At 36.0% G+C, this 13445-nt stretch overlaps 1 protein-coding gene across 1 annotated transcript in view; it reads right to left on the bottom strand.

Annotated features, from left to right (window-relative positions):
* Ptpn20 (protein tyrosine phosphatase non-receptor type 20) overlaps positions 1-13445 on the bottom strand; it is a 101491-nt gene that overhangs the window by 14584 nt on the left and 73462 nt on the right. The window contains exon 9 of the mRNA XM_078042706.1: positions 6770-7104. Within this exon, the coding sequence (XP_077898832.1) occupies positions 6770-7104 (335 nt within the window). The remainder of the gene's footprint in view (positions 1-6769; positions 7105-13445) is intronic.

The following is a 13445-nucleotide window of genomic DNA, read 5'->3' as shown; positions in this document are numbered from 1 at the left end:
AAGAATATTAACAGTCAACACAAATTGAGCTTACCAAGGGCTTCCCAAGAAATAATCCATTTAATCTTCACAACATTCCTGTGAATCATCCCTACTTTATCCTTTGTTTTTACAGATTAGGATTAGGGGGATTGGGAGGTGTATACTAGGTCACAAGGCCCATATGTTTAAATTGGGACTTTAACATAGGCCTCCTGAACCCTAATGCACTATTTTTATTCTGCATGAGGTTGCAGAAAAATCAAGATTTCAAAATATTTAGGGTAAAAGATATGCCAATACATTAGGAATATAACCATAAAATGCAATCTAGTTTAGCTTTTATATTACTAAATATAAAAACTGACAGGGGCCTAACCAAACTCCTCTAGTGATGTTGTCAGGTTGTTTATGAACATGAGAGCAGACTGTAGTCCCAACTATTGTTCTTAGCACCCTTGAAGTATACTCATGAAATTCTTCTCAAGATTGACATAGGTAACACTTGGAGTTTACCATATTCAATCCAAAGGAATCATCACTCTTTCCCCAGTGTGGGAACACTGGCTTACCTCACCAGGGTCCCTCTTGGAAAATTCAGAATGGGTTTCTCCCCACCTTTTTTTTTTTGGTAGTTGTAGATGAACAGCATGCCTTCATTTTATTTGTTTATTTTTATGTGATGCTAAGAATTGAACCCAGTGCCTCACACATGTAAGGCAAAAGCTCTGCCACTGAGCTCCAGCCCCAGCCCATTTTCCTCCTCTTTGGTTTACCCTAAGATGTTCAGACCCCTCTTCTAATTTGTGATGGTTAATTTTCATGTCTGCTTGGCTGGGTCACAGTACCTGGATATTTGTTCAAACATTATTCTAGATATTTCTGTGAAGATATTTTTGTATTATAGTATATTATAATTTAAATCAGTGGACTTTGAATAAAGCAGATTACTCTCTAGAACATGGGTAGGCTTCACTCAGTCAGCTGAAGACATTAAGAGAACAAAGACTAAATTCCCTTGAACAAGAGGAATTCTACCAGCAGACTGCTTTTGGACTCAAACTGGAATTCTTTCCTGGGTCTCCAGTCTACTGTCCCATTATGTAGATGTGTCAATCCTCCACAATCATGCAAGCTAATTACTTAAAAGTAATATTTTTCCCTCTTCTTTCTCTTTCCATAAACATAAATCCTATTGGTTATCTTTCTCTAGATAAACCTAATTATAATAAGAATGCTGTGTTATATGTTCTATATTAATGTATTTAATATAGTTTTATACCTGAAATCATAAATCTAGAAAACCTCCACGTCACTTTGGCTATTAATATGTTCTACATTACATAACACTTGACAGTGACAGAAATAACTTGAGATCTGGAAATGACAGTGAGAGGAGACGATATTTAAAACAACTTTTAACTTAATACTGAATAGAAAACTCATTTGAATCATTGGTGTACGAAACTGAATGATGTAAACAATACTTCAAAATCTTGTGAAGGCACCAAATTGAGAGTTGCTATTATCAGATCTTTCCTGTACCACTGACTATTGAGAACTTGCACAAAGGTGGACCTCACTAATTTCCTGATCCAATGCCATGTAGATGGAACTCCTGATGCAGACTATCCAACCATGGGCCTCAACTAAAAGGCCCAGCATTGGCCCCCTTGCCAGGGCTTCATAGGATATCCTTAGCATTTGAATCCTTGCAATGGACTATTACTCTGTGCCTCCCACTTGATATTCTCTCTCTCTCTCTCTCTCTCTCTCTCTCTCTCTCTCTCTCTCTCTCTCTCTCTCTCTTTGAGGTACTAGTTTATTTTTTATTGATTTTTTGAAAAAATAAATGACAGCAGAATGCATTACAGTTCTTATTAAACATATACAGCACAATCTTTCATATCTCAGGTTGTATATAAAGTATGTTGACATCAATTTGTGTCTTCATGCATGTACTTTGAGTAATGATGTCTATCACATTCCACCATCATTGCTAACCTCCTGCCCCCTCCTTTTCATTCCCATCCCCCTGCCCTATCTAAAGTCTATCTATTCCTCCCATGCTCCCCCTCCCTACTCCACTATGAATCAGCCTCCTTATATCAGAGAAAACACTTGACATTTGTTTTTTTGGGGATTGGCTAACTTCACTGAGCATTATCATCTCCAATGCCATCCATTTACCTGCAAATGTCATGATTTTATTGTCTTTTATTGATGAATAAAATTCGAAAAAAACATATCAAAAAGATCTTGTACCATGATCAAGTGGGATTCATCCCAGGAATGCAAGGTTGGTTCAACATTCAGAAATCAATAAATGTAATTCATCACATCAATAGACTCAAATATAAGAATCATATGATCATCTCAATAGATGCAGAAAAAGCATTTGACAAAATACAGCACCTTTACATGTTAAAAACACTAGAAAAACTAGAGAACAAAGACTAAATTCAGGGAGAACAGGAACATATCTCAACATCTTAAAGGCTATCTATGCTAAGCCTCAGGACAACATCATTCTAAATGGAGAAAAATTAAAGGCATTCCCTCTAAAAACTGTGAAGAGGGATGCCCTCTTTCACCACTTCTATTCAACATAGTTTTTGAAACACTGGCCAGAGCAATTAGATAGACAAAAGAAATTAAAAGGATATGTATAGTAAAAGAAGAACTTAAATTAGCACTATTTTCTGATGATATGATTCTATACCTAGACCCAAAAAGCTCCACCAGAAAACTTCTAGAACTGTAACTGAATTCAGCAAAGTAGCAGGATTTAAAATTAACTCCCATAAATCAAAGGCATTTCTGTGTATCAGTGACAAATCATCTGAGAAGGAAATGAGAAAAACTACCCCTTTACAATAACCTCAAAAAATGAAATAAAATACTTGGGAATCAACAAAAGAGGTGCATTAAAATTCTTATTAAACATATATAGTGAAATCTTTGAAAACTACAGGATCCTAAAGAAAGAAATCAAAGAAGACCTTAGAAGATGGAAAGATCTACCTTGCTCTTGGATAGGCAGAATTAATATTATCAAAATGACTATACTACCAAAAACTATACATATTTAATGCAATTCTGATCAAAATCCCAATGACATTCCTCATAGAAATAGAAAAAGCAATCATGAAATTCATCTGGAAAAATAAGAGGCCCAGATTAGCTAAAGCAATCCTTAGCAGGAAGCGTGAAGCAGGTAGCATCACTACACCAGACCTTAAACTGTACTACAGAGCAATAGTAAAAAGACAGCTGGTATTGGTACCAAAACAGACTGGGAGATCAATGGTTCAGAACAGAAGACACAGAAACTAATCCACAAAACTACAATTATCTTATATTTGACAAAGGTGCCTAAAATATGCAATAGAGAAAAGATAGCCTCTTCAAAAAATAGTGCTTGGAAAACTGGAAATCCATATGCAACAAAATGAAATTAAACCCCTATCTCTCACCATGCACAAAACTCAACTCAAAGTGGATCAAGGACCTAGGAATTAAACCAGAGACTCTGTATCTAATAGAAGAGAAAGTAGGCCCTAATCTTCATCATGTGGGATTAGGCCCCAACTTCCTTAATAAGACTCCTAGAGTGTAATAATTAAAACCAAGAATCGATAAATAGGATGGATTCAAACTAAAAAAGTTTCTTCTCAACAAAAGAAATAATCTGTGAGGTGAACAGAGAGCCTACATCCTGGGAGCAAATTTTTACCCCTCACACATCAGATAGAGCACTAATCTCTAGGGTATATAAAGAACTCAAAAAGCTAAGCAACAAAAAACCAAATAACCCAATCAATAAATGGGCTAAGGATCTGAAGAGACACTTCTCAGAAACGGATATACAATCAATCAACAAATATATGAAACAATGTTCATCATCTCTAGCAATTAGAAAAAATGCAAATCAAAACTACTCTAATATATCATCTCACTCCAGTCAGAATGGCAGCGATTATGAAGACAAACAACAATAAGTGTTGGCAAGGATGTGGGGGAAAATGTACACTCAAACTTTGCTGGTGGGACTGCAAATTGGTACAGCCATTATGGAAAGCAGTATGGAGATTCCTAAGGAAATTTGGGAATGGAACCACCATCTGACCCAGCTATCCCTCTCCTCGGTCTATACCAAAAGGACTTAAAAACAGCATACTACAGGGACACAGCCACATCAATGTTTATAGCAACACAATTCACAATAGCTAAACTGTGGAGTCAACCTAGATGCCCTTCAGTAGATGAATGGATAAAAAAATTGGCATATATACGCAATGGAATTTTTTTTAGTTTTTTTATATCTTTTTTTTTTAAGAGAGAGAGGAGAGAGAATTTTTAATATTTATTTTTTAGTTATTGGCGGACACAACATCTTTGTATGTGGTGCTGAGGATCGAACCCGGGCTGCACGCATGCCAGGCGAGCGCACTATCGCTTGAGCCACATCCCCAGCCCCATACCCAATGGAATTTTGATCTATCTTCTCTAAGCAATACACCATTTGGAACTGATTTGTTAGTGTCTTGCTCACTAGACTATAAAAGTTCCAAGAATAAAGACTGTGTCTGTCTTCTATGCCCAAGAAAGTTGGAAAAGTGTTTACAATTCTTGCTGTCCACTTCTTTTCTCAATTCCTTATTCCTTCTCCTTGTATTAAATGCTTTTCCTTTTGAGTTTCACACATATTGGCTTTATCTTCTCATTGTTATCACCCAGTGACTTAATTTCACAATTTTGCACATTCACTGAAAATCCTAATCTTATCCCTTCTATAACTTCTATCATCATTCAGAGTAAAATCATTTCTAAACTTCACAACAAACACAATAACCTCACAATATTTTTATTTCTGTCTTTCAGGGGAGACCACTTCCTTTCTTCTACTCCCATTATTGACCACCAAAACTAAAATACCTGGTATAGAATATTTGCAGTTCTACAATTCCAACATCAAGTTGTGGCCAGAAGCTCCTACACTACTATCTCAATATGCTCCACTTCAACTCCAATGTCGAATGAACAAATGGAGGCCTTCATATCCTCCATTTACTCCTTGTTTATTAACCCTCATATATCACTAAGCAACTTACACTTCACAGTGGATTATCTGAATTATCTCTTACCAAACTGTCAAATCTTTGATTATCTGAATCTTCCCACATGTACTAGATAGCATTCTACCCTGAATTAGTCCTCTAGTCTGTGTTCAGGGATCCCAAAGTTATGCAGCTAAAAAGAAAATAATCACACAGTTGCATGTTTTGTTGCTTGTGCAAATTTATGGGTCCACCCACTAGCATCACTCATTATCAACCCTTTCTTGGTCATTGTCTCTGTTTCAATCAACTTATTTGGTGATGACTCCAAATCTCAACAGTTCTTTTCAAGATTCCTGTTCAACTCCAACTTCTTTTCACTCCTGATGAACACACCATCACTAACTTGTTAATCCAACCCACTTGAGTAATGTAACTTACCACTTTCTCCATTCCTTTTCTATTTTCCAAATCTATTAAAGCATGAATTACTCTACACCATTGTTTCTTTAATGTTTTGAGAGAGAGAGAGAGAGAGAGAGAGAGAGAGAGAGAGAGAGAGAGAGAATTTTTTAATATTTATTTATTTATTTTTTTTTAGTTTTTGGTGGATACAACATCTTTATTTTTTATGTGGTGCTGAGGATCCAACCCAGAGCCCCGTGCATGCCAGGTGAGCTCATTATGGCTTCAGCCACATCCCCAGCCCAATGCCATTGTTTCTTAACAGAACATTCTATAACAATGCAAATGTTCTACTTCTGTGCTGTCCCATATAGTAGCTACTAGTAACATGACTAATAAGAACTAGAAATGTAACTACTGCAAATGAGGAACTGAATTTGTCATTTTATATAAATTTAAATTTAAATAGTCAGTCTACACTGTTGAACAATCTAACTTCTAATCCTTCCTTTTATCATTTATAAGCCACAAGTCATAAATCACTTAAGTCTACCAATTCAACTCAACTGCATTATTTGACCATGCAACTCACTAAAATTCTTCAATGTCTCCCAACTGTTTTTTTATTACAAAGTTCATACTCTTTTGGTGAAAAAAAGACATTTCATGCTTTAGATGGATAGTCCCTGCTTACTTTCTATCTCTTCATTTTATCTTTCATTATTTTCTGAAACTGAACTCTTACATTACAGAAATACTTAACTATTTATATTTCTATATACACATCTCATGCAGTTTTATATGTGAGTCATTTATTTCCTCTATCTTTAATATGGGTAATTCTCCATCCAGATGTCACCTCCTCCAGTAAATCTTCCCTTAAACCTCAAGAAAATCTAAGTACTTCTTTCTAATACAGATCTTAATATTACCACTGAAGATAATAATTCAAGAATCAGTGAGTATATTAATCTTGTGCTATTTAATAAGTATCAGTAGTGCCTGGCAGGGTGGTTAGCACTTCAAGGACTCAATACATATCTGCCACATTCAGCAGAAGCAGCCAAAGAATATCCAGGATCAGACAACTTCTAATACTCACTCTCTCCATCCCACCTCTCCAACTTTCTTTTCTTTTCAAAGTTTGGTTAATACAGAAGTAAAAGTGATGGTAGTTAGTTTCTTCTATAAAAGGGAAGTAAAAGGTTACTTATCAAAGTATTTATTCAGTCTATATTACATCTTAATCCTATTTTTTAGTCCTAATATATCTGCTTGTGTAGTATGGTACAACATACACTTCATATTTATTTTTAAAAACTTACAGACTTCTCCACAATTTGAAATACTCGAATGATGAAATATTTAAGTATCTGGTATTTCTCCTGGAAGATACGAAGGTGTTCCAACTCCAAAGGCGTCTTCAGTGAAATGGGCCAGTAATTGTGGCATTTCATAACTCCATCCTCCACATCTCTGGTTATCATGGCAATAACATTAGAATTATTTTCCAAAACCATTTGCCAGAAGTCATTTGTAGTGTGTGGCAGTGGTCCTTGGGTAGCAATATAAAAATTCTCTTCTCCATGATTGACTATTCTAATATAACTAGCATTTATGTAGTCCATGCTTTTTCCAAGAGGAACACGTGTTGAATCATCTATTACAAAAAGAGAAACATTTGGTAAATAAAGGAAAAGTCGGAGACGCAATACACCCAGACTTCATGAAAGCATTTCACACATGTATCTCTTCAACCAACAGAGAAGATGGCCTAGAAGATTCTTCTCAAAAGGGTTGAGTTCATAAGTTTTCTTTACCCCATAAAACACACTGGCATGACCTAAGAAACATACAATTAGTGGAGTTTTATTTTTTAAAGTTTTAATATACAAAGAAGAATGTCTACAGCATTTAGACACTTTGAAAAACTCCTCTTAGATATAGTAAAGATAGGATCAGACCAAAGAAAATATATACTAGCTTGCAATTGAACACAGCAAAGGAGGAGCCCTCTGAAGCAGTAAATGAATGACATTCTCCTACAAATCTGGGAAGCCTGAAAACCTAGAGCAGCAGGAGCCAGAAAATATGACAGGTGACTTAAGATAATCACAGGATTAATGGAATTCCACTGTGCCCTCTGCTAAAGGCAGCCAGCTTTTATATTCACCCTCAGTCTTCAACTGGTAAAGTAACATGCTAATCAAAGCTTTTTGTGGCAAAAGAATGTTGTAGCATTTGCTCCAAGTAACATGGGACTTGTCTAACATGTCTTTTATAGGAAATATGAAAGGAAAACCTAGTTGCTTGGCCCATTAATAAAACTTCATTGTCCCAAGAGCTCTTCCTTCACTTGACATAGACACTTGGAGTTCTTATTCCACTACTGCTCCAGCACAGAAGTAGAAATGTACATAATACCAAAGCTCCTTCCTTACATGCAGAGCTTTCACTAATCACCTTAGAATGATGTGGACTATTGATCTAGCAAATATTGCAATGTCAACAATAAGTGAACAGGGACTTAAAATGATTTCTGATAGAACTATTCTCAAACTGCAACATAACACACAGAATCCTTCTTTTATAAATATGTATTTATAGGAAAAACAATTGCTGGATAGACAGTATTTTTAAAAAGAGACCATTCTATGAAATCACTGTAAATAATCTTCTTTCAAAAAAGTTACTATTTTTCAAATGAAATTCAAGAGTACATTATCTTATTATTTAAAAGGATAAAATACATCTATGTTTAATAACAAATGTTACATTATATCATATAGCAGGTAACAACATTATATAAAATCTTTTATCATAGAGTATATGTAAATGTGTATGTATGCATGATGCATATGTAATGAGAAGTCTGGCAAGTATTAAATCAAAATATCTGTAGTTATTTTATCATCCAAATAGAGAGTATGTACTCATAGTATGAATGCATTTTTATAATTTTAAAAAAGGAGATTATATGTTTGAAATTAAGCAATCTAAAAATATTAAAAGCTTGCTTTTAGATAAAAACATGATAACTCAAGTTTATAAGTTATATTTGAACAGCAAACGAATTAGGAAATTTAGAAAATTTGCTTGAAGAATGTTTTTATAAAAAAGTGATAAAGATGACAATAATGACTAATATGCTAAAAGGACATCAAGCACACAAAGGGGATATATAAAAGAAATTTCAGAAACAAAATTTTATAAGACACAGTGGGAAATAACCCAACTGATCATAGAAAAGTCCCCTAAACAGAATATAGTACAAACATGCTGAGTGGGTCTGAGTAGGAAGTTATGCTGTACATATCACTTTATAAATTTCAAACAATCCTTTGAGGAAGAGCTATTATCATTCTTGATTTTCAGATAAAGAACCTACTCTAAGTAGTTTGTTCCATGTTGTGCAGCAATTCTATTAGAATCCACAGTCTCAAAATAATTCCACTCTTTTCTAACTCTCAAGGAAGACTCAAGTTTGCAGAAAGAAAGACCTCACTGAGTGTCAGGCAACATTAATGAAGAGAGTTTCTAAGATTCTAGGTCAGCAGAGTGTAAGATCACAGAGACAGGAAACAAAAACTGTGCTAGTGGATGGATCACTAAGGATAATGGTGAGTGGTGCCACTCCTGTGTCCACTCCTTGATTCCTGAATACTAGTTATGACAGAAACAGCATTGTACTAATCTGGGGGCATATTCAGCTTCCTGGGGAATACAGCTCATTCCAGCAAGGTATTTCCATAAATATGGCACTGTGATTGAGTGTTCAAAAGGACAACATTCTGTCAAGCTAGCTGAAAGATAGTGGGGGATATAACACTAGTGAATTTCATGAGCATGAACCCACTGCTATAAACCATTTGCCACAAAATGTGTTCCCTAACCAGAAGCAATCTGTGTGGAATATCATGTAAGGTATTCTGTAGATCTATGGATGGTAAATTTGCCAGAAGCACTGAAGCACTGTGTGTAGGGAAGACAAATATATATCTAGAGTAATTTTCTATTTAATAAGAAAAAAAGCACTGTTTCTTCCATAATAAAAGCAGCCCATTGTAATAAAACTGCCACTAGGTAGATGGCTGATCACCCCTGGGAATGGTGCCACACTGGAGACTCAGTGTTGGTCTCTGTTGCTGGCAGACTGGGAACTCAGCAGTGGCTATAGCCAAGTTGGCCTTGGTGAATGGAACTACACATTGCTGAGTGCATATATAACTTTCATCCCTGCTGACAAGCCTGCTTTGTTTATGAGTCCATTGTACAAGAACAGGGTGGCTAGGGAAACAGTCTGACTATCAATAACCACAGAACAAATACCGCACTTGATTATTAAAGTTCTCTTACTTTTGCATTCACAGAAGACACAAATATCTTTGTGTTTTTTGCCCAGAGAGGTCTTTCTACATACCTTTCCCAGACCTTCTTGTAACCAATTTTCTAGTCATGTTCCTTCAAATTCCCTGACCATCTAGGTAAGGTATTGGCCATACCCTATGAATAGTAATAGACTTATACTTCTGGCCATTTCTCTGAAATAAATAACAAATTACATTGCTCAAAGATCTGCCCATTGGGAGTATTTCCCTTCACCATTATCCTTCAGAGATTTTGCAAAACAGGAGATGTGATGCTGCAGCTTTCCATTTCTTGCAGTGCCTGCATACCATATAGAACCATCTTAAAATCAGTGTATGTCTTCACTTCCTCTGTCAACTGATCATAGGGAACTCTCCATGAGGCTATAGGCGCACCCTGGCAGAGAGAAAAGAGTGTAGCAGGAATGGGGACAATAGGTATTTGGGTAGCTTCTTCACGTAACTTAAGTTTTTGGGCCTTTCAGGTCCTGTGTGAACCAAATCTCACATTTACCAATTTAATTTAATGGTTAAGTGCTTTATAGCTTTATAACTTTATAGCTTGGTAAGTCATGGTTAAGCAATTCTCACTTAGTGGGGAACTTAGTTCTCTATTAAGCAGTCTCTACAAAGGTTCAATAGCAGGCTAAAAGCCATTTTTCAAAAGAAGAGTAATTACCCACAAAAGATGGCAGGTCTTTTCTCCAAAATTCTAAGACTTGTGCTATGATACAACTATAGAGGTCTGTTAAAGGATCTGGATACACTACCACCTGCCACTGACAATTCAGGCATGATGAATCTGCTGGGTCCTATGCAGAGCAGCTTGCACAGCATACTAGAAATGTTCAGCGGAGCCTTCTCTTGTTCTAGGACCTCCTCAAAACTAGCTATTTCCTATTAACTTAGTAAATGGGCCAGAGAAACACATCCAAAATGAGTGATACATTGCCTCAAAATTCAGAGGTCCACTAGGAATTGTGCCTCCCTTTTCATTGTAGAAGCCAGATATAGCAATTCACCAATACAATCATTCACCTAAGAAGGGATTATCTCAACATTTCCTACACAAGTGCATCCCTAGAAACTTCACTGAGGTATAAGATCTTTGGATTTCAGTTGGATTTACTTCCCACCCTCTAACATACAAATGTGATGGTAAATGTGAATTGTGACTTTTCTAGCTAAAAGCAAACAATTTCTGATGCTCTTTACTACCAGGTATGCAGGTAAGGGCACTTGACAGATCAATAGCTACATACCAGATATAAGAGGATAATGCCAATTTTCTAAAGCAATGAGACTACAACTGGTATGGCAGTTGCAACCAGAGTCACTATCTGAGAAGGCGTATAGTAACCCATTGTCATTCTCCAAAATTCATCTGTTTTTAGAATAGGCCTAATGGGTGGGGTTAAATTGGGATGTGGTAGAAATCACCACCACTTTACCTTTTAGGTTCTTCATGGTGACACTAATATCTACAACCTTTCTAGGAATACACTATTGTTTTAATTTAAAGTCTTTCCCACTATAATAGTCCTCACTCCATAGGTCAGAGAACAAATACTTGGATTATATATCATGAAATAACCAAAATATGAATTCAAAGTCTTACTGAATCCACTGTGAAATGAACCTAAACTAAAACATCATTGAACACAGATTTCCATAATACCCTATTGTGACTGATAGATCACAATAATGTGTTAGGTCTCCTGGAATTAGTGTCAGTTCAGTAATCTCCAAAAGGTCTAATAATTTGTGTTTTCTCAATGCACAGTCACCTTAGTAAAAGGTTATATGTCCCTTTCAGAGGTTGGAAGAAAGGTTAACAATATAATTTTGATAACATACTGGCATCTCTCCTTACAGACCTATCCTGACCTCCCATTCATTAAATTAGTCCTGGCTCAAGTCTGGGAAATGATTAAGGGTCTGCAATTCTGTCTGGAATCCAATTATACCCACTGTATTTAGGTTTCCCAATGCAGTGGCATCAATTTCTACTGTAATTTCTGATCCACAGAGAAGAGCAATAGCAGAATTTGCCTTACAAATACATTTCTCACAGTGATGAGAAAGCTATGTCCTCTAGGCCCTCCTACAGTAGGAGAAACATGTCTTCCATGATAAATCCACTCTAACATTCCTATCTCTCTGAGCCTTTGGACACCTTCCTCCATATTATATTAAGGATGTACTGGTATTTAGAACTCAATTATAGTAGACCATCAACCAAATAAACTATTAGAATCTTTTCTAATGCTCTAAACTACTACAGCACTAAATTCAGAATCTCTTCTTAGTGAACTCAGAAAATAAATTTAGCCTGACCCAACTTTATGTCCCTTCTATCATTGTCCACACCCTCAATCTCTATTCCCCCAAATATTCCCCTAATTTCTGTCTGTATAAATTGGAAAAATTACATAGCTCCTTTGGAGTATAGTATACCTCCTTAGGAGTCACACTTTTCACGTTACTTTTCAGGGTCTACTTAAATCTAGTTATAGATCTATAAGCAATGAAGAGGTGGTTGTCTGGAGTCCTGAGAATCAATTTTGTCTTGCAAGGCAACAATCTTGGAGGAGGTCATAAAAGTTTCTGCAGGCAAAGTAGGGTTAATCTCCTTAGACTTGTGGTGGGAAGGGTGCGTCTACTGGCAAAGAAGATTCATTAGAGTCAAAGGGCTTGATGTGCCAGCTTCATCAGGCTCTTCTCATAAGTCCCCAACCCAATTTTCAGGATCCCATTCCTTCTCAGTCAGTGCACTCACTTTAACAGCAGATACCCTGCAAGGTTGGGAATTCAATTTGCATTGTAATTCAGCAATCTGCAGGATGAGATGCCGAGTCTGTTTTTCAGCAATCTCAGCTTCATGATTACAGGACATAAATGGCTTCTTTGGGACCAGATAAAACCCACAGATTATTTGTGTGCAATATGAGCTGGCAATGGAATTCCAGAGACCATCTTTTTCTTTTCCTATTTTGTATAGTACAGTTAGGAATAACTAGCCAATCTCATTCTACTCATTAGTTTAATAAAAATCTTCTGACTTATCAAATAGTCACTCAGAACCTTGATTCTTACAAGTAAATATTTGAATAAGAGTAAACAATGGTGATATTTTATGTATATCCATTGCCATATTATACCATGGATTATCAGGATTCTATTTACTATTAGGAAAGTCAAAAATGCCTTTAAACATTATCAGATTAGAGACCAATTTATGTGAAACTAATGCTTAAGATTGTGTTCTTCTAGAAACATTCTTAGTATGAAACTCTATAATCAGAGAAATAGAATCAATAAGCTGTTTATACATACAGCAAGAGAGATTTGTTTGAAGGAACTGGATCATGTGATTGACAGGGCTGGCAAATCCAAAATCTGGAGAGAAAAGTTGATGTGTAGCCTTGCATCCAAAGGCCATTTGGAGGGAGAAATACTTCTTGCTCAGTGGACTTCAGTCCTGTTTTTTCCCCTCTCAGTGCCTTCAGCTGATTGGATGAGGATCACATGATAGGGAATAATTCACTTTGCTCAAAGTCTACTGATCTAAAATACCTTTAAAAAATGTCTTCATAGCTACATCTAGGTAGTATTTGACCAAATTATTTGGATA

Source organism: Ictidomys tridecemlineatus, chromosome 1, assembly GCF_052094955.1.
Source record: "Ictidomys tridecemlineatus isolate mIctTri1 chromosome 1, mIctTri1.hap1, whole genome shotgun sequence".
NCBI classification, from domain to species: Eukaryota; Metazoa; Chordata; class Mammalia; order Rodentia; family Sciuridae; genus Ictidomys; species Ictidomys tridecemlineatus.
The sequence above is the reverse complement of the archived record's forward strand: the minus strand, read 5'-3'. Positions and strand labels throughout refer to the sequence as shown.